This window comes from Elephantulus edwardii, unplaced genomic scaffold, assembly GCF_000299155.1.
Source record: "Elephantulus edwardii isolate Elephantulus edwardi_28Jun2011 unplaced genomic scaffold, EleEdw1.0 scaffold00071, whole genome shotgun sequence".
Classification (NCBI taxonomy): Eukaryota; Metazoa; Chordata; class Mammalia; order Macroscelidea; family Macroscelididae; genus Elephantulus; species Elephantulus edwardii.
Genome location: NW_006399821.1, coordinates 15,215,580 through 15,236,465, shown reverse-complemented (window position 1 = coordinate 15,236,465; position 20,886 = coordinate 15,215,580). Strand labels below are relative to the sequence as shown.

Genomic DNA, 20,886 nt, shown 5'->3' with positions numbered 1-20,886 from the left:
ATCTTTGACAGCTGGGAAGATGACGAAGTCCTCTTAGTTGGAACAAGGTTGTTGGCAAAGGTATAGAGGCCACTTCAGAGAGTGGAGAATCAAATTAACCAGGAAATGCAAGCAGTTTCAGAGTAGAGTTGAATGCCGATTTAATATTTATTAATTTCAAGTGAAATTACCACTTGATTGTGTGATTTTGTATCAGCAGTTTGATTACATATACAAAGTGACAGGGAAAGCAGATGTGAAGCTCACCAAAGAGAAGGGTTTGTCACAGTAGTGGCAGGAGAGACACTAGGTAAAGTAGCAGGATGAGAGTCAATGGGATTTTGTTTGACCAAGAAGCAAAGAGAAATCACAGTTGTCTGGTGACTTACAGTGAAATTGTGAGAAGTTGGTGAGATCTAGAACATGGAAGGTATAGTGAAACTGAAGCATTGCAGGAGTGCATTTCATGAGCAAGTATGAAAGGTGTTGGGCAGTGTATGGTGCCTTTAAGTCAGATTTTGGTGATTGAGAAGGTTCTATAACAAGTTCTAGGATTTCCCTTTGAGAGGAAAGAATTGAGGAAGAGATAGATGGCCATCCACTTGGATGCATGAAGATATCAGAAATGAAAAAGGAAAGCACTGGTGAGAAATAGTATGAGTCAGGAATTAAGTTTTCAGTGAATGATGAGGAGCAATTTAGAAGTTAAATGAGAGAAGTGGTAGATAACAGGAACTAGAGTAATCAGTTTCATAACCCACTGGCATCAATTTAATAGATGCTAAAAGTTTCGCAGAATGAAAGAGAGCTCAAAAGGAGTAATAGGGATCAAGAAAAATATCTGCTTAACTTTTTTGGTTCTGAGGTGTGAAAGAACAGATAGGACTTGACCAAACCATAGCTGTTAACCTGGGTCTGACTCATAGCAACCCTCCATTGAGTTTCCAAGACTTCCAATCAAAAACTACCAACCTAACATGCAACATACTATGTCACCAGGGCTACTTTGACACTGGGAAGGACTCCTAAATCTATATTTTTATTCATATGAAGCAAGAATAAATGGATCCTGTAAGTGTGCATGCTAATCCTTTGTTGGATTTTTCTGATGGTATGGTGGAAAGAGTAAGGGGGTATTAAGTCTACAACAGTAAGCTAAAACATAAGATATCTGGGCTTATAGTAGTGGGAGAAGGATATACGCCATGATGAAACTCTCTGGTGGAGGACTTTGAATAACAACTAAAAGAATTAATTTACTCTGAAGGCAAAGATGGTGTGCTGGTTCTTGTTGTTGCATATTGTCCAGTCCAAACTGGCCCACAGCTGACCTTCCAGCTGGTTTTCAGAGGCAGTAAATCATACAGGAGGAGAGAAAATTGCTCACCTTTATCCAATGAAGAATCTGGTGAATTTGAACCACATATCTTTGGGTTGTGAGTACAACTCCTTACTACTAGCCACCAGAGCTCCTTGAGGTGGTTGAGTCCAATTTTGAGCTGCAAAATAGTTAAATGAATTTTCTAATCATGTGAATAAAAGGAAAGTGCTGATGCAAAGTATGAGCACTGGGAGTGTGGGAAAGAAGTGGTGGTTACAGCGAGTCAGAGGAAAATGTAGTTTTCTTAGGAGTATGAAGAATAAGGAAAATGAAGGTGTTGGAGGTGACACTTATTTTACATGGGAAGAGAATTGTGCTCAAAAGGAAATTGACATGTTTGGTGTCTAGTAAACCAGAGATAAAGGTTTAGACGTGGTCTAATCAAAGGCTGAAGAGATGTGACAGTAGGTGAATCATTTGGCACTTCCCATATTGCCCACCAAGAGTAACTGTGGAGGCTGTCCAAATTTTATTTAATCAAGGGTGAAGCAGGATCCCATAAAGCAAGCTAGTGATTTTCCTTAATTTAGTTGCATATCTCAAGAGCCATGCCTGAATCTTTAATTACGGCTTGTAGTAATAAAATGTGTGTGCAGGTGTAAATTATGAGGTGCCATTGCCAAACCTGAGGGAAGCCTCTCAGATGCCACAAGGTGTGAGTTCAGCCAGGTCAGGGGTGTTTGTATGGATGTTATAATTTAATGTTATAACCCTAACACTCAATCGTAACCCTAACACCCTAGTCAGTTATCATCCTATCACTGGGCAAAGCAAGTAGCAGCACTGAGCAGATGTGTCTTAATGCTAGGGCATTATAATCTAGGAGCCAGGAAGAGCCTTGAAGAAGTGCGGTGACAGCTCTGTGGAGGCAAGGATGATGAACCTTTGTCTCACTTATTTTCAGGAGGGACCCGTCCCTCAAAAGTGCATTATTCTCATTGCCACTGTAACAACTGGTTGGAGCATTTCAAAGATCATGAAAATGGAGCAAGATAGGGCAGAGTTCTGAACTATTGATCATAGGGTCACTACGACGTAGAGTCAATGTATGGCACCTAACAACAACAATATCAAAGAAGATAATAGTTTGACCTTTCCGTTTCAGGCTCAAGTTAAGACAGGACAGGGTAAATGGCTAAAGTTTCACCTGGAAATCTGGTTTAATCATACCTCTGAGCTCAGACCCAAAATCACAGTTGAGGTCTGGCCAAGAACCTTACTCATTCAGGTGCCACCTCCACCCACTTCTGCCCAATTTTCTCCATTCTGCTGATGGCAGCTCTTTGCTTCCTTTAATCTAAAATCTTGGGAGTCTTTGGATGTACTCAGATGAACCTAGCTGGCACAGCGTTCCGCAGTTTCCGTCTCTGGCCTGTTTCTTTACTTAGCAAACATACACCCTTGCTCTCAGCTTAAGCAGGTTATTAAGGGAAAGATTTCAGAACTTAGTTTCCAGAAGGGACAAGAGCATTGCAAAACCCTAAGCCGTCCCAGGAAGCAATGAGAGTCTAGTAAGCTATGGTCCAAGTCCCTTCTCCCTGGCCTAACTGAAGTTCCCAAAGCGCGTGCACAGGGGTGCAGCCTAGGAGCGGGCGCCGCGCGCTCCCGAAAAGTACAGGGGTGGAGGGCGGAGGAAGTGGCGCAGCCTCTGTGGGCGGGGAGAGGGCGGGATATGGGCGGGGCTTTGGGGGTGGTGCGGCTTATGGGGCCTCGCGAAGGGCGGCGCCAAAGAGGGGACGAAGTGGCCCGGCCTCGGGGGGGGGAGACGGGAGACGGGGCCCCGGGCGGGGCGAGCCCGGGCGCCTCGTGCGGGCGGGGGCGGGGCCTCTGGCGGGGCGGGGCCTCAGTTGGGCACCGGCGAGGGGACCCTCTGCAGCGGCGAGCGCGCGCCCAGCTCTTCCACAATGCCCGCGCGCTACGCATGCCTCCTCCCCTGGCTGTGCCGGCCGCTGCCCCTGGCCGCGATGCTGCTGCTGCTGGGCGGCGGCGGGCGCTGGGGCTTCTGCCCGCGGGCCTGGGCCCAGGAGGCCGGTTCGGAGGCAGCTGGGTCCCCGGCGAGTGAGGGCGCAGAGGCACAGGACCCGCACGCCAAGCACCTGTACACGGCCGACATGTTCACGCACGGGATCCAGAGCGCGGCGCACTTCGTCATGTTCTTCGCGCCCTGGTAACTAACTGGCCGTCCCCACCGGCAGCCGCGCGCCCTTCCTGTGAGCTCGGCGGGCTGGATGCAGACAGCCTCCCCCCACTTGGCCCGGCCCCACCGCGTGGCTGGACGGCGGCCCCGGAGGACCACGGGGGGCGTGGGCGGCGCTACCCCGGCGGCCTGGCTTACGTGGCGCAGGGTAGAGGGGCAGGGGAGGGTGTCAGTCCCCTGCAGAGACAGCTGCCGTCCCCTCCCCTCTTCACGATCAGGACTCCACCCCAGCCTGGACTGAGGGAGGGGAGGGGAGGAGGGTCGATTCCCTGTAGGATCCCTAGAAGCCCAGACGTCACGTCACCCCTACTGCCCCGGTCCCCGGACCCCAAACTTCTGAAGCCATCCAGCTCCCAGGCGTTGAAACTCAAACAGAGCCACGTGGACAGTGACTCCTGGGGGGCCTCTTATTGCTGGCTGCTGCTGGCTGAGTTAGTCTGGACACAAAACGGGCTACTTTTTTATCTTTCAGGGCAGATCACTTGCATGAGGGTCTAGCTGAGACATAGCAACTCATTGTTGTGACTTCCCACTTTGGGGGGATGAGGAGGGTTGGCCTAAGGAGAGGAGGCTTTCTTTGGCACCCCAGGGAGCTAGGGTGGTGAGGATTGGACTGTCTCTCTGGTGGGTCATTAGGAAAGTGTGTAGTGAGGAAATGACAGTGTTGAATTAACTGATCGCCTATACCCCTGCCCTTCATTCTGTGTATGGGCTTTGTTGTTGTTTACTCTGCTAATTTGATAGACCCTGACTTGGAAAAGACTTTACTGAACGGTTCTGATCATTCAAACAAACAAGGCTGTGCTTTCTTACCAAGGTTGAAATGTTACACAGAGAGAAGAAAGGGCCACAATTCCAGGGCAGAGCAACTTGAGATAAGAAGTTGGTTTGGGTATGGGTTTTAGTGTGTTTTTGTTTTTAATTCAAAATTTAGCCTTATGCAGAGTTGGGAAGAGACTTTTTTAGCTGGAGAAGGAATGGGCTAATCCATGGAAGTGGAGAAAACTTTTCCCTTTTTTCTTACTTGTAACACACACACAGGCCTGCTCCCAGACCTTGGAAGCCAGAGCGTTTACTCTGCTTCTGCTCACTGGGTTGTAAAGCAACTCCTTTTGTCTAGCTACGGCTTATTAGTAGCACATCTATAAAAATGTGTTTCAAATTTTCTAGGACTAACAAATGTGGATTTCTAGCACAACCAATGATGTGTAAGATACTTTGTAGCAATAGAAGAGTAAACTAAAACTGTTGTCTATAACTCCCAACTCATAGCCAGTTTTGGAATAGAATACCAAGTGATTTCAAAGCTGTAATCTGTATGAAAGACTGCCACATCTGGGTCCTACAAATCACCTGGTGGGTTTAAACTGAAAACCTTTTGGTGCTTAACCACTGTGCCACCAGGGATCCTACTATATGTAGTTGCTCTACGGAGGATTGCTCTCAAAATAATTATTCCTATTAAATAGACCACTTGATTGGAGCATTTCAGTGGAATAAATCTATCCATGAGTTTTCTTATCTTTGAAGAAAAAAAATGGCATAACTAAAAAATGGCACATAGGGGCAAGGGAGTTTTAAGTTTGGAGTGTCCGCAGTAATTTTCTTTTAGTCCTGGCCTGAATGTGAGGACACTGGCAAATGTGGACATGTGGTAGTAAGTAAATTCCCTTTTTCATTATTCGTGGCTTCACACACAAGCCTCATTCTCACTGCTATCGATTTGGTTCCAATTTATAGTTGACCCTGCATTGGTTTTGAAACTAAATCACAAGAGAAGAAACAGCCCATTTTTCTCCTGTGGAGCATCTGGTAAATTAAAACCACTAAAGACACATGCAGCCTTTGTATTCGCAGGGCAGCTCACTATCAGCTACACCACCAATGTGTACACCACCATTGTGTTTTAAGTTTGTGGCGAAAATGAACTCCGTTTTGTGTTTGATTTATAAATATGTGAATAGAGACATGTGAGTTTCAAAGATGGCATTTAAAAGATTTACATTGAAGAGAGCTCTGGTGGCCTAGTAGCAAGAAGCTGCACTGCTGTCCTGAAGGTGCAAGGTTCGAATCCACCAGATATTCTGCTGAGAAGGAGAGGTAATCTCCTGTACCAGTCGGATCTGATTCGATGGTGCGCGCGCGCGCGCACACACACACACACACACACACACACACACACACTCCCTGTTAAAAATACAAAAAGATATACATGGAGAGCAAATGGGAGGAAAGATAAAGCATGCTGCTGGTTGGCTGGCTGCCCCACCACAGGTCGTCTTTCCTGCTTCAGTTGCTGTGGACTGTTGGAAACCCACGTGCAATTTGGGGACAGGAGTACAAGGCAGTGAGCACAGAGGTCTGTGTCTTTGGTCTGAACTTGGCAAGTATAAGGGTTGTCCTTATTGCTGTACATTTTGTGCCAGTAGCATCTCTGCAGCCAATATGCTGCTCATACTGAACCTGTTGCCAATAAGGTCAAGGTCAGGATGCTTCCTTGTGAGAATCACATGGCTCTGTTACATGGTCACAAGCAAACTGCCTTCTGAAGGCAGCTGTATGTCTCAGAGGTGTATGAAGTAACCACAGGGCTGCAAACCAGCAAACCAACTATATGACATCTGTGACTCCATCATGGCCACCTAGACAGGGAGAGGGAGGGCCATTCCCAGGTTGGTGTTGGTTCATTATGGTCTGTTTTGGATTTTCACACAATGAATTCATTCCTTATGCTCACTTTTAGGTAGCTCTGGTGGTCTAGTGGGTAAGGAATTACACTGCTAACACAAAGGCAGGTGGTTTGAATCCACTAGTTCCTCTTCAGGAGAAAGATGGGCAGTCCTTTTATTTGTGATTCATAGCCTCTGAAAACCTGCTGGAGGATCAGATAGGAGTGATTTATCAGAAAGGCAGAGAAGCCACATGTTAGGTGAGAACAGCATCTAAAATGAGCATATTTGGGCAAAACAATACCAAACAACACCCAAAATCAGCAAACCAGAAAAGAGTGTAGAGTCAGAAATGGGTCTTATGAGTCGTGAATCACCCGTTGTGGGGTCTTTCAGTAAACTGATGCAGCCAGGACTCCTCCAGCCGAGCATTGCATTTTATGTGCTGAGATCAAACTCACTGTATGCACCCAGAGAAGGAGCCTGCTGGATAGACGCCAACAATTTCACATCCCTCAAGGCACACTCAGTGCCCTGTGCTGTGAAAACTTGGACTTTTTCTCTTGTCTGTTTTTTCCCTCCATCAGGCTCACTTTGTTGGGTCTGCAGAAGCTGTATCAATATGTGGTACAGTTTTACTGTACTTTTAATCATTTGTTCAGCTAACAAATTGTCAAGTGTTTAATCTGTTGTGTAAAGCATGTGCTAGGAACTGGGAATACAGTATTCAGAGAATAGTATTTGCTTGCTTGGAACTTGTAACCATACATATTTGAACATAATGTTGCGTTTCCTCTTGTAATTATCATCTGGAAAAGAGAGAATGAATCACTTACCTGATTCACTTGTTAAAATAGGGCTTCTCTTGATTTTTCTGGGAAAGAGCTACTTAACACACACAATGCTAGGTTTTGATGCTTATCACTGAGCAGAAATGCAAAGAGATTGAACTGAAAACAGCTTTTACTTAGCAATTATTTTAAGGAAGAACTCACAAGTTCCAGGTGTATGGCTTCTTGGTAAGGAAGCCTTTCAAAGAGCAGGTTTCAAATCATATCATGGGTGTTACCTTGTAGACACCTTGAGTACACTTTGCCAGATGAGTGACACATCCAGTTGCCTTAATGCCAGATGAATGTGTGCTTGATGATAAAGTGTCCAGTGTGGGCTCAAGTAGCATTCACATATGACACAACTAGCATTAAAAAACAGCTCTGTGATTCAAAAGTTAATCCAGTGACAGAAGAGGTGCTGATACTTTTGTCAAGTGTGGAAAAGCGATATATGTAAGGGAATGTATTATTTTAAATTAGAGGTGATTTTTTAAGTCGTTTTATGCAGTTAGTATTACAGATATTTGATTGCATTAATCCTAAATATTTGGGTGGCTAGCAACTTTTCTTTTAACCTCCCATTAGGAAAAAAGTACAGAACTGATTTAATTCTGAGGTTGCCTCTAGTCCAGGGTGTTTGGTTATTTAGTTGAGAATGTGCAGTTAGCTCAAGAATTGCTCACCTGCTGTAGTAGGGGTGAGGGGAGCTTACAGAAAAGAGAAAGAATAGTTACCAGCTTAGCCTGGGGACTCAGGAGGCATGGAGGAAGTAATGTCAAAGGTAAACCTCAAGGACAGATAGAAACAAAATAGAGGTCGGGGAAAGTGCACCAGAGAAAAGATCAAGGTTCCTGGGGCAAACCAAGCTCTGAAAATGTAGGCACTGTAGAATGGCTCTGGAACAGACTGCAAAGGGACAGGGTGAGCTGGGGTGTGTGGATGTCAGCAGGGGCAGACCGAGGAGCGCATGAGCAAGAACTTGCTAAGTTTGAGCTGAATGCCTAGAACTATGGGAGAACTCATGGTTTAAGCAGGAACAGCCTTTGTGCAGTAACTGTGAGCCTTGTTTGTGACTGCACCGTAAGAAAGGAAGGGAGATTCTTGCTGTCCTATATAATTAATGAAGCAAATGGGCACTCAGTGTGCTTGTAACATTCCCTGCAGGTGTGGGCACTGCCAGCGATTGCAGCCAACGTGGAACGACCTAGGGGACAAGTACAACAGCATGGAAGATGCCAAAGTCTACGTGGCGAAAGTGGACTGCACAGCTGACTCTGATGTGTGCTCTGCCCAGGGAGTTCGAGGATACCCTACGTGAGTAGGGAGGTTGCCTGCTTTGATTCAGACTTTTCTGTATCACTTTGTGAGCTACATTGAATCAGAAAATGTCTACCTTACCCTTTTGGCAACTTCCTTTGGCGTTTCTTTCAGGAATCATCATTAGGTGCCCTCAAGATGGTGCCGGCTCCTAGTCGCCATGTGTACAACAGGACGACACTGTCCACTCCTGCACTGTCCTGTCAGTCAGAGCTGTGCAGGAGCCATTGTTGCAGCCACTGAGTCCAGTCCATCTCATTGAGGATCTAGCTCTTTTTGCCACCTTTATACTTAACCAGGCGTGCTGTCCATCTCCAGGGACCAGGCCCTCCTCATACTGTGTCCAAATTACGTGAGATGCATTTCTTGTTTCTGGCTATATTTCTAACATAGATCTTTTTCTTCTTCTTCCTGGTCATGATATATTCAGTGTTCATCCCTAACATTTACTGTCCAGCTCTCTCATGCATATATTGTTGTGTGCCATCAAGTCACCTGTGACTCATAGTGACCTTTATGTGCCATAGTTCTGATCCTTTCCAATACTGAGCCATTCTCACTGTCTTCGACACACCTACCTGCATTACCCCATTTACTGTATCAGTCCATCTTATCTAGTGTCTTCCTGTCCTGTGCTGTCCCTCCACTCTTCTGAGCATGATGTCCATCTCCAAGGACCAGCCCCTCCTGCCATCATGTCCAAAGTGTGTGAGATGGAGCTTCAAAATCCTTGCCTCCAAGGAGCAATTTGGTTTCACCCTCTCTAGGGCAGACCTGTTTGTTCTTTTGGCAGTCCATGGTATGTTAAGATACTCTTCTCCAGCACTACAACTCAAAGACATTGATTCTTCTATCATCTTTAGTCATTGTTCAGCTCTCTGATGCATAGAAAGTAATGGCAAAGACTGTAGCCTGGATAAGGTGCATCTTGGGCTGTAGGACATTGTACATCATATGAGGCAATTGGAAATAACATGGCTTGAGTCAGGCACACCTTAGTCTTTAGAGTAAATCTTTACTTTTCTAAGGCAGTCCATGTACAGGCTCTAATAAGATATTAGATCCTGCTTATTTTAGGTGCCACTCTGTACTTTATTCGGAAAAATGTTTACTTGATTAGTGTTGGATTTTCCTGTTTCTAAGAGAATGTATTTATAAGACAGCAGCAGAGTTCTCTGTGAGAGCCTGCCTCTGTTATGTTCACACATTTCATAAAATGAGCACAGGCTTTTGGATCATTTTTTCATTTGAATTTGGTTTACGTCATTGTTTTCAGCATCATTCCTAGAGGACCCAAGGCCCCTAGATAGGAGCTTTGCTGGTTGGAGACCCGTTGATTCAGACTTGTGACCCTTTGTGTCTTTAATGGAACTGTGCTGCCTGGAGCATGGTGGCTAACTTTCCTTTCTTCTGAGACATCTCTGTATGGACTTCACTCTGTTCCTTTGCTGAGCTGCTCAGTGCATTAGCCATTTGCACACCCTGTCTCCTCTGTTGGAAAAGCAGGTGAGGAACCAGAGTGCAGCATGAGTGACAAGCAGATTGCCTTGACCGTTAGAGAGTTTTCTTTTGATAGTAAGAAACCAGAGGTTAAAGCTGATTTATTAAAGATTAGATTCATTAGACAGCTGTGGCATAAACTCTGAAGAATTTGGGGGACTGCTTCTGCTGTGTTAACTGTAGGTGTCTTCACAACTTTGAGACTCTGTATCTCTCTATCCCCAGGGAAGCACTGTGCCTAACCCCAATTAGTCCAGCTCGGGTGAAATGTCCATTCTAGGAATAGTCCCATGTGATCAGAGAGGTAGGACCTTGTAGGAAGATGATCGCCTCGTTTTAGATCACATGACAAGTGCTGGAGGGGAGAGGAGTTCTCTAAGAAAGGGGAGTGCTGTTTCCAGAAGGAATTGGGAGGTGGGCAATAGCACCTTCTTATTTGTTCTGACTGATGAATGACATAATTTTGTATCAATCGTTACGTGGTTGAGGAATATAGTTGTGTATGGAGGCAGTCCTTGGGAGGTACAAATCATTTAATGCTTGGCCGTTAAGGGGAAGGTAGAAGTTCAAGTCCATCCTGAACTGTGTTGGAAGAAAGGCCTTCTAGGCTGTTTGCAAAAAATTCAACCTTTTGGAACACAGTTCTTGGATGCACTCAAAGTCCCTATGGATCTGAATCAACTCACCAGCAAGCGGTTTTTGTCTTTTAGCTAAGTATAAAATCAAAACTGTCTTCACATCTGCAAGGCAGCATGGAAAGGTAAACGGGACCTGAGATTAGCCTTCAAAGCTGTGGTTTGATTCCTAACTATTCTACCAGGTCCTATCTCTGACTCATCATGTAGCTCTGTCCGAATGATTTAACCTGTTTCTAAAGTAGTGGTAGTGCTCTCCCCGAAGAACATTGTTAGGAGAGTTAAATGAGACACAGTGTGTCACAGAATCCCTTGTCCTTCCCCTCTTACATTTGCATGTCCATAAAGGACTCTGGAACTCATAATCTTTGGTGATTTCTTACCAATTTAAGTACCGTAATGTCAAGGCTGTACCAGATCAGGCCAGATGAAATCTACTACACATGCCCACCTAAAGGCATGCACTGTCTCTATTTCATATGAGTACAAAGAAACACTGGTTGGTAGAAGGGTAGCCTAAAAAAGGAGCTGGTCAGTGCTAGGACCAGGAGGATAATGTAAATACTTATCCATTGAGAGCCATCCTTTCAGATACAGAGGCCACCCAGATAGGTTGACAGTGATGTCCACTATCTGGCAGATAACCATCTGTGGCTGTGTGGCCATAATGTTTGAGGGATGGGGAAACATGAAGCATAGTAGGGCTGAGGAGGTCATCTGGGGCTTCCAGAGAAGGAGGTGATCATACTACCCCAGGGGCCTCCTCTGGGTCATCTGGCTGCAGCATCTGCTCCTTTGCAGAGATTGTTCATAAGTGTAAAAGAGTGCTGAGTTGCAGCAGGTGTCCACACTTTTCACTTAGGAAAAGTGCACTTGGCTTTCACTTGGCTTGCTTTGAGCAAGTCACAGGCTGCTTGGCATTTCTGGAAAGCACTGAAGTGAACTCTCAGTGTAGTGACTGTCAGTGACCATTCATTCTTGCAAAAGTTCCTGTGCATGGGTTCGGAGGTGAAATGCACTGTCTAACATTCAGTCAGGCATTCATAAACCAGGCGAGATGAGTTTTCACTTCTTTCAAAGTGGCACTTATTCTGTAGAGTCATTTGAAGACCTGACTTGGACAATGCATGGAGATGTTTGTGTTTGTACCAGTATGTAAGCTTTTATACCTTTCTTTCCCTTATTATTTTATCTAGAGTAAAGGATTTTAGAGGGAGAGAATTTGGGTTATCACTGCCCTTAAGATCTGGCTGCCTGTGCTTATGGAAATATTTTACGTTTTCTTATTGAGCCAGTAAAGATTCATTAAAATAACAAAGAATAACCAAAACAGACATACAAAAATCCCTCTGATTTCACCCATCTGCCCAAGATGCTAAAAGGAAAGGCCAAGGGAAGAAGGTGGCCTGGCCACTACTGTTTTCAAGAAACAGAAGGCCAAGAAGACATTGTGACCTATTGTTGAGAAAAGACCCAAGAAAGATGGCATCCAACAGGACACACAACCTGAAAGGGACCTCACCCACTTTGCCCAGTCTCCTCACCACATCCGGCCACAGTAGCAAAGGACAGTACTCTACAGGCAGCTGGAAGGACCCTGACATTGACTGGGTCACCAGGGCTTTGAATCACCAGGCAGCTTTCTCATTTTCTGACGCTGGCCAACAAGTACAGGCCAGAGAGCAGCAGGAGAAGAAGCGGAGGCGAGCAGTCCTGGAGTGGCAAAGGAGATGAGGTTAATATTGTCATATCTTTGGTTGAAAACACGTAGGTCTGGCTGGTGGTGCTGGCATGTGGCATGGACCCATCCAAATTGTCGTTTTCCTGCCACCCTTGTTTCATAAAATGGGAGGTTTCCTGCTGCTGCATCATTGAGAATGCCAGACTGGGAAGGATAGACCACAGAAGGATCTGTACCACCGCCGCCTTCACACACATGAATGCAGAAGGGAATGGAGCTCTAGCTGAGCTGGAAGGAGTGATTGGGACCAATTAGAATGATCGGTAGGAAGAATTCTGCAGGCAGAGTCCTGAGTCCCAGATCTGGTCTGGGTGGCTTAACTAGAAAAGACAAAGGCCATAGAACTCGCCATCAGACTTGGTTAGCACACACAGTTGCTTTCTTTGTACGTCAAAAGAAAACCTAGCAATCGGCACGTCTCCATTACTATTGTAGCGTGAAGGTACATGTTTGGGGAGTGGTTGTGGCAAATGTGTATTCAGACCCACTCTAAGGATAAGAGCTGTGTGAAACTTCTGTTTGCCAAATCATTCTGTACTTTGTAAAATGCAGTTTGCTTGTCAGTCAAGTTTGGGAAAGCTCTCAAATAGTTTGGTAGTCTACAGTGCTTGAATACTCTGGACCAACCCAAGATTTTATGATCAGCCAGTTATCAGTATACAATTAAAACTTCAAATTCTCTCCCACCTCATTCAGTTCTGACACATCGTGACACCCCGTTCATTGTGTTTCTGAGGCTGTCAGTCTCAACAGGAGGAGACTGCTAACCTTCTCCCACAAGAGCCTCTGGTGTATTCGAACCACCAGAGATTAACAGTACAGTTCAGTATAGATTACACCACCAGAACTCTTTACTACTACAGGGAGAAATAAAGGCACAAAAGGTAAGGACAGGGATTTTATTTCTACCACATGCTCTAACATAAAATAATCTTAGAAACAAAAACAAAGCAATTGTTTTCAATTCTTACAGTAACCCGTTGTGTGCCAGTAGAACTGTGCTGTATAGCATCTTCGTGGTTAACTTTGTGGAAACAGTTTGCCAGGGCTTTATTCTGGAATACTTCTGAGTAGATTTGAACTTTTAGGAGCTCTGGTGGCCTAGTGTCAAGAAGCTGCGTTGCAATCCTGAAGGCTTGCAGTTCAAATCCACCAGCTGCTCTGCGGAAGAAGGATAGGCAGTCTCCTCCCATGCTGTTAAATGCCTCTGAAAACCCACCGGAGGGCTAGCTGTGGGTAGGTGCCAACTCTGTGGTACACAACAATGCATTTGATAACTCAGTACTTACTTTACCTCAGAGAACAAGGAACCATTGCGTCTGGGAAGTCATGAGGAATGACAGGACTGAAGAAGGAAGCTCTCTGTTACAGTTACTGAACTTAGCCATTCTGCATGCTGTTTCCCAGAATGATTTAATTTTTCTCTCTTGGCGTTTTCTCTCTTTGAAAGAGAGGAGGGAATAAGTACGTATATAGAAGTTTGGTTATAGCACAGAGGACTATGATTGTGCTCAGACTTGGGCCCAGTGACCAGTCTCCACCACCATGAATGTCTGTCTTTAGCAAGGAGTGAAGTTTAGATGACTGGAGTAAAGTTAGGCTGGACTCCTCTGGCAGCCCACTGGAGGCACCTCCCTGTCCAGACTGTGAGCTTGTTGAGGAAAGATCGCGGACTTGGGTGAGTTATTAATAGAAGCATTTTTAATTCAATAGCAAGAAGAAGTTGGGATTTTTAAAATACTATTTTTTTAATTGCTTATTTTCCTCTTGCTGAAGATACATCGAATTATAAAAATCCCAGGTTTTATTGTACTTTAACTTTGGCAAAGTAATGAGGAATTTCCTTTCTAATATTTTAGTAACCTGTTTTCCATCTTGAAGCATTTTGGTAAGAGAATGAGACTTGAGAGGAAGTGAAGCATTTGTTACTACTGTCTAATGAGCAGAAAGTGGGACATGAGAACAGAGGGCCGTGAGCGTCTTTCTGAAAAGTCCAGAGGGAGTGAAAATAGCACAGCCGCTCACCACCCCAGAGCAGAAAGCAGAATAAGAGCCTGTAGCCCAGCCCCATGGTACTTCTAGAGCCACACCAACAGCAAGAGGTTCATTTATTCGTTGTTGACTCACAGACTTGACTTACAGTTGTGGTACAAAGAGTGGGGTTTATTAGGGAAATAGGTTGGGAAGCAGGAGAGGCACAGAATATCTCCTAAGTCTAGGTTTAGTCCAGCAGCACCACACCAGATGAACAGTTATTTAATTAGTAAAAGTCCTGATTTTAGTTCAGCAAAGCAAATTCAAGAAGCTTCAGTTGTAAGTCAACTTAAGTTATCTGGCAAGAATAGCAAACTGTGGCCTTTATCTCAGTGTTTCTCTGGTTACACTTTGCACAGTTTCTCCACAGCAAGGCCACAGTCTCTCCACACCATCACCAGAATCTCACCACCAGGGTCTTGCTCCCACTAGGGTCTTAGACCACTCTCCCTCAAGGCTTGACAGTCAATGTTGGAAGCATTCTCTCTCTTATCCTAGCAAGATTTGCAAGATGTATTTGCAGTTAAAGTAATTGGAGACCAACATTGGCTAAAAGCCAACTTTATAGTCTAAGATGGCAACTACTAACACAAAGGTCAGTGGTTCAAATCTACCAACATCTTCACAGGAGAAAAAATGGGTTGGATTTGCTTTCATGAGGGTAATAGATATTCTGAGAGCTCCAGAAGGTAGCTGGTTTGGGTGGGAGCATTCTTTGGAGTGTTTTATATATTAAATTTTATGAAGTACTAGCTAAATTGAGTTAGATTTTGACTTTTTGTTGTGATTACCAAAATATTAACGGCTGAGGGGACTAGGCTTACATCTTCACAGACAGCATGTCTGGACATCCCCTAAGCCCGTCATATCTATTAGTGCTCTGTGAATGGCCAGGCACATCCATTTCAGCTTGGATTTCCCATCCTTTGACTTGGGGAGTTTTCTCTGATCTCTGTGACACTACATTGTAAGGCTCTGGGGAATTAGTGATTGTTGGCTTATCCAAACTAGAAATTTTTGTTTCTGATCTTGACTTCTTACCATTTCCTTATTGAACGTGTCATTTACTATCTTGGGCAAATGAAGCCAGAGTGCTCCTTGGAGGCAAAGCTGAGAAAGCTTCATCTCACATACTTTGGGCATATTGTTTGGAGGGGTTATTGTGTGGAAAGGTTGGAGAGTCAGCAAAAGAGATGGCCTTTAACAAGATGGATTCACAACAGTGACTGTGGCCGTGGGTGTAAGGATTGCACTTAGGGGAGAGCTTAGATCTTTTGTTCATAAAGTCACTGAATCGGACTTGACTTGATGACACCTAACAACAGTAAATGCAGACTTTGCCAGGGCAGCACATCTCCTCACTTCCTGACTGCTGGTACCAACAGTGCTAATTATGGGTACAAGTAAGATGATGTAGTGGACTGGGAATGTTTGCAGTTAGGGATCTCTCTAAATTATTGAGGAGAAAGGATGTTAATTTGAGGACTAAGTTACGTCTGATTTAGGCCTTGGTCTTTCTGATCCCTTGCTAGGCATCTGAGAGCTGAACAGTGAATAAGGATGAAAGAAGAAGAATTGATGCATTTGAGCTGTGGTGTTGGAGAAGAGAGCTAAACATCCCATAGACAGCCAAAAGAACAAATATATAAAACTAGGAGAGGGTGCAGCCAAAGTACCCTTTGGAGGCAAAGATGATGAGGCCTCACCTCACATACTTTAGGAATGTTGCTAGGAGGGGGTGTTCCTTGGAGAGGGCCATGATGCTCGGGAAGGTGGAGGGTTAGTGCAGGAAAGGAAGACCCTTGACCAGGTAGACTGACACATTGATTACTGCAATGGGCTCTGGTGTGTGAGGATGGCACAGGATATAACAGGTTCACATCTGTTGTTCATAGGGTTGCCATGGGTCATTCATGCTCGACTCAGCAGTACCTGACAACAACAGTAAAACCCACTTGCATGCTCTGGAAGGGGTGATAGTTTGCAGTCTTCACTTTTTTTTTGTTGTTGTTAGTCTTCTTTCTTACGTACTGTTGAGTTGGAGCTAACTCATAGCTGACCCTCTCATAGGTTTTTGGAGGCTGTGTATTGCGTGGGAGGAGATTGCCCATCTTTTCTTCTGTGAAGCAGTTGGTGGATTTAAACTGCCTGCCTTGGAGTTACCAGCATAGCGCCTTACCACTAGGCCACCAGAACTCCTTTTTTTTGTCAGTACCCACATTCTTCCTCCACTCCTGACACCTATTAAGTTTGTGTGCACCATATTTATCTTTTATTGATGGGTAGCCCAGGAACTGGTGATATTTCTTCTCTTGATATCTTGCTCACCACTGAAGGGGCTACTCCTGTAGTCCTGTCTGTAGTTTCTCTACAGACCATGTAAGTTGGCAAAATAAAGACTTCTTATTTGTAGGGAAAGTGAATGATTAAAACTTGGATTCCCACAGTAACCGAATATTCATGCTCTTGTAGTTGTTATTAGGTGCCATTGAGTTAATTATGACTCATTGTGACCCTGTGAATAGCAAATCAGAACTCTGTCCCATCCTCACAATATTCACTGTGCTCAAGTCCATAGTTATAGTCCCTGTGTCAGTCTATCTCCTTGAGGTTCTGACCTTAGACTGTGCAGTGTGATGCCTTTTTACGAGGGCGGGCCCCTCCTGAAAACATGCCCCAAGTATGTGAGACAAAGTTTCACTGTCTTTGCCTCTAAGGAGCACCCTGGTTACACTTCTTCCAACACAGATTTGTTTGTTCTTTTGAACATCCATGGAATGAATGTTCATTACTCCTTGCCAACACCACAATTCAGAGACATTGGTTTCTAACTTTGACTTGCATATGTAGCAATTGAAAATCCCATGACTTGTATCAGGTACACCTTACTTTTTAAGCTGATATCCCTGCTCGTTCACGCTTTGAAGAGATTCCTTATAGCACATTTCCCCAGTGCATTACTTCCTTTAAATTCTTGTCTGCTTCTTCCATGGTGGTTTGTTGATTACAGAGGCAAGTAAAATTAAATCATTGGCAACGTCAGGCTTTTCTACATATATTATGATACTGCTGGTTGTGAGGATTTTTTTCTTGCTGTTGAGATGTAATCCAAATTGAAGCTTTGTAGTCTTTGATCTTAAGTAAATACTTAAAGTAAAACCAGTTGTCACTTTCTACAAACAAGGATCTGTCATCTGCATAATGCAGGTTGTCGATGTCTTGCTGCAATTTTGATGCCACCTTCTTTATGTAGTTCAGCTTCTTGAATCTGTTCAGCATACAGATCAAATAGCTGTGAATAAATGTGTTCAGCATGCAGATTGAATAGGCATTCATGCTTAGATAAACTCTTAATTCCTAATAAAGTAGTTTAAATTAGAATTTATTGTAAGCCAGTCACACATCTGTCCTATTTTTAATTTAAAAACAAACCTAGTAGTGGTATTGCTGGGTCAAATGGTATCTCTATTTGCAACTTTTTGAGAAAGCGCCATACCGCTTTCCACAGGGGTTGTACCATTATACACACCCACCAACAGTGAATAAGGGTTCCAGTTTCTCCACAACCTCGCCAGCATTTATTGCTTGCTGTTCTGTTAAATTTTGCTATTTTGACTGGGGTGAGATGATATCTCATAGTTGTTTTAATTTGCATCTCTCTTAGGGCTAGGGATTTTGAGCATTTCTTCATGTGCTTGTTAGCCATCTGAATGTCGTCTTCGGTGAAGTGCCTGTTCATATCCTGTGCCCATTTTTCTATTGGATTTATTTACCTTTATCTTGTTGTGGTGCTCAAGTATTTCATAAATTCTGGTAGGTATTTCTGTCATCACAGGAGTCTAGAGCGAGGGCTACATGGTGGAGGGGACCTGGGGGAGGGTTTGTAAAACAATGAAAGAATCCTTTCTTTTACTTTTCCATAATTTTTGACTCATGTACTTATAACTTGTTAGTCAAATTTGTGTCTTCTAGGTTGCAACACCCCCATGATACATCTTCAAGGATATGAACATGTACGGCCAAGCACAATCAATAAGAGTGCATCTAAATTCCAAAATCAATCTCCATAATAGTCTATGTGTTTCCTACTGCCAAAGGGGCCCTTTAGAGTAGTGAGAGAAGATCTTCACCCTGAAACCCACAGCGTCCCTTTTCAGCAGGAAGTAGCTAAGAGAATACGCCATCCCCTTTTCCTTATGAATCAGGGTGAAGTCTCTCTCAGGGAGGAGTGATAGGGACACACCAACAGAGGAGATTAATCAGAACTGACTTTGACAAGCACTGTGGCAACTGGACAATTAAAACAGACATTCAGATGGCGGGGAAGAAGAACAAACTGGGGAGGAGGGTAGAGAGAATGGTGCAGCAATGAAGGAATGAAAACCCAAAATCCCTGTAAATGTTCATTAAAACTAATAAAATTTAATAAACAAAAAACAAACCTAGTAAATGAAAGTCTGGAAAGGATAAAAAGTATCTAATGGGAAAAAAACTTGACAGTTCTGTAAATAAAAAAGAAAATTTGTAGTTTAGGTTTAAATCCTAGTATCAGGTTTGCCTTTTTCAAAACTTTTCTTTTTCTTGACAAAAATGAACGTGATTTTTGTTTTAACGGAGTGTCTGGCCATTTGTAACCCCTTTTAATGATTGTTTCATTAAGTACGTTTACTCCCCAGTAAGATAATGCTCTCAAGTCAAAGCAGTTTGAAACTTTAAAGGTTCACTCTGCTCAATCCTCTGTTGTTCTTTCAGATTAAAGTTTTTCAAGCCTGGACAGGAAGCTGTGAAGTACCAGGGTCCCCGGGACTTCCAGACACTGGAGACCTGGATGCTGCAGACGCTGAATGAAGAGCCTGAGGTAAGTGTACAAGAGGTAGTACATTCCTTCTGAATTTGGGTCAGACCAGCCTGGGCATGGCCAGTCAAGAGGAGAAATGAAGGCTGTTATTGTAAAGCAACACTTGGATCCTTTAGAAAAATTGTTTACTATGGAGGTATTCACACATTCCCATTATTTGAAACGTGGAATGGATCCCAGGTTTCCATCACTGGCTTCAGCAGTGGGGGCCTAGTGCTGATCTGATTCTGTCTTGTCTTTGCCACTCATTAGTTTAGAAGCAGAGTCTAACTTTACTGTGTGGCATTTGTAAACTTTTCAGTATGCATCCAGTAGATACACACTTATTTTTTATCATAACTACTATGCCACTTTCACATATAGTACAATTGACATTAACTCTTACGCCATCAGAGATTGACTCTTGACCTCCTAGGTCCAGCCAGGCCTAAGCCAGAATATTCAGTGTGGGAAGACTCCAGCCCCTTCTTCCGGTGCCCACCAGTGCCCACCACCCATAGCTGCCTCCCTCCCCTCAGCTATACCCTTCATGTGGGTCTTTTCTCTTCTCCGTCTTCAATCCCCAAGGCCTGACATGGTTTTTCAGGGAGTACCTTTAATGCCCTTAATTTCTTAACACCCCTTTCTGTATAAGGGTAAGCGGTTAGCCAGAATGCTTCTAAGAAGTGAGGGTGGTCAAACTTTGCCTCACATAATGTGGGCATGTTAACAGGAGGAGCCATTCCTTGAAGAAAGACATTGTGCTTGGTGGAGAGTCCATGAAAAAGAGGAAGACCCTCAGCAACGTGATTGATGTAGTGACTACAACAGTACACTTAAGCACCCATTGTGAGGATGGTGTGAGATGGGCAGGGTTTCTTTCCATTGTATGTAGAGCCACAGTGAATCAGAGCAGCACCCAACAACAACAACAACAGGCATCTTAGTTTCCTACTTCTACTGTAACCCACATTGTAAGTGAGTGGCTTTAAAGTGTAGACCTTTATCCCCTCATTTTTTAGGAGGCTAGATGCCTGAATCCAGGGTGCCTGCCCCAAAGAAAGGCTCTCCTTTTCCCATTTCTGTAGCTCCAGCAGCCCTGCATTCCCACTTCTCTTATCTCCCTCAACTTGTATTTGTTCATATCTTTGTCTTTCTTGCCCTTTAACTCAGAAGAGATTATATTTATGTCACATCCTGTACTGATATGGTATCATTAACATAGCAAACAAAACCCTATTCCCAAAGGGACCATATCCAGAGATACAGGGGTCAGGATTCCATTAAACATTATAGGCACACACAGTTCAATCTATATATCAAGGGTGGAGACTATAACATTTCTGAAATATTTTTAGAAGACATTGTCGTTGCATGTAGAATGTTACAAACTAATGAAAAACTTGTGATTCTCTTCTACCTTCATCCATGAAGAATGCCAAAGATCATTACAAAGGCTGGAGAAGAAGAAAGACCAAGATGGATGTCATATGAGACTGAATATTGCATTAGAGTGCCAAGAAGCCAAAGCTAAAGGAAGAAACCAAGAAATGAAGAAGCTGAACAGAAAATTTCAAAAGGCAGCTCAAGGTGACAAAGCAATGAAATGTGCAGAGAGCTGGAGTCAGAAAATCAAAAGGGCTGAACTCTCTCAGCATTTCTTAAGCTGAAGGAGTTGAAAAACAAATTCAAGCCACGGGTGGCAATATTAAGGATACTTTGGATAGAATGTTAAATGATCCAGAAAGCATTAAAAGAAGATG

At 44.0% G+C, this 20,886-nt stretch overlaps 1 protein-coding gene across 1 annotated transcript in view; it reads left to right on the top strand.

Annotated features, from left to right (window-relative positions):
- Positions 1 to 3,264: 3,264 nt before the first annotated feature.
- The window catches only part of TXNDC5 (thioredoxin domain containing 5 (endoplasmic reticulum)), a 46,466-nt gene continuing 28,844 nt past the window's right edge, over positions 3,265 to 20,886 (top strand). The window contains exons 1-3 of the mRNA XM_006888741.1: positions 3,265 to 3,527; positions 8,224 to 8,373; positions 19,039 to 19,144. Coding sequence (XP_006888803.1) covers positions 3,265 to 3,527; positions 8,224 to 8,373; positions 19,039 to 19,144 — 519 coding nt within the window. The remainder of the gene's footprint in view (positions 3,528 to 8,223; positions 8,374 to 19,038; positions 19,145 to 20,886) is intronic.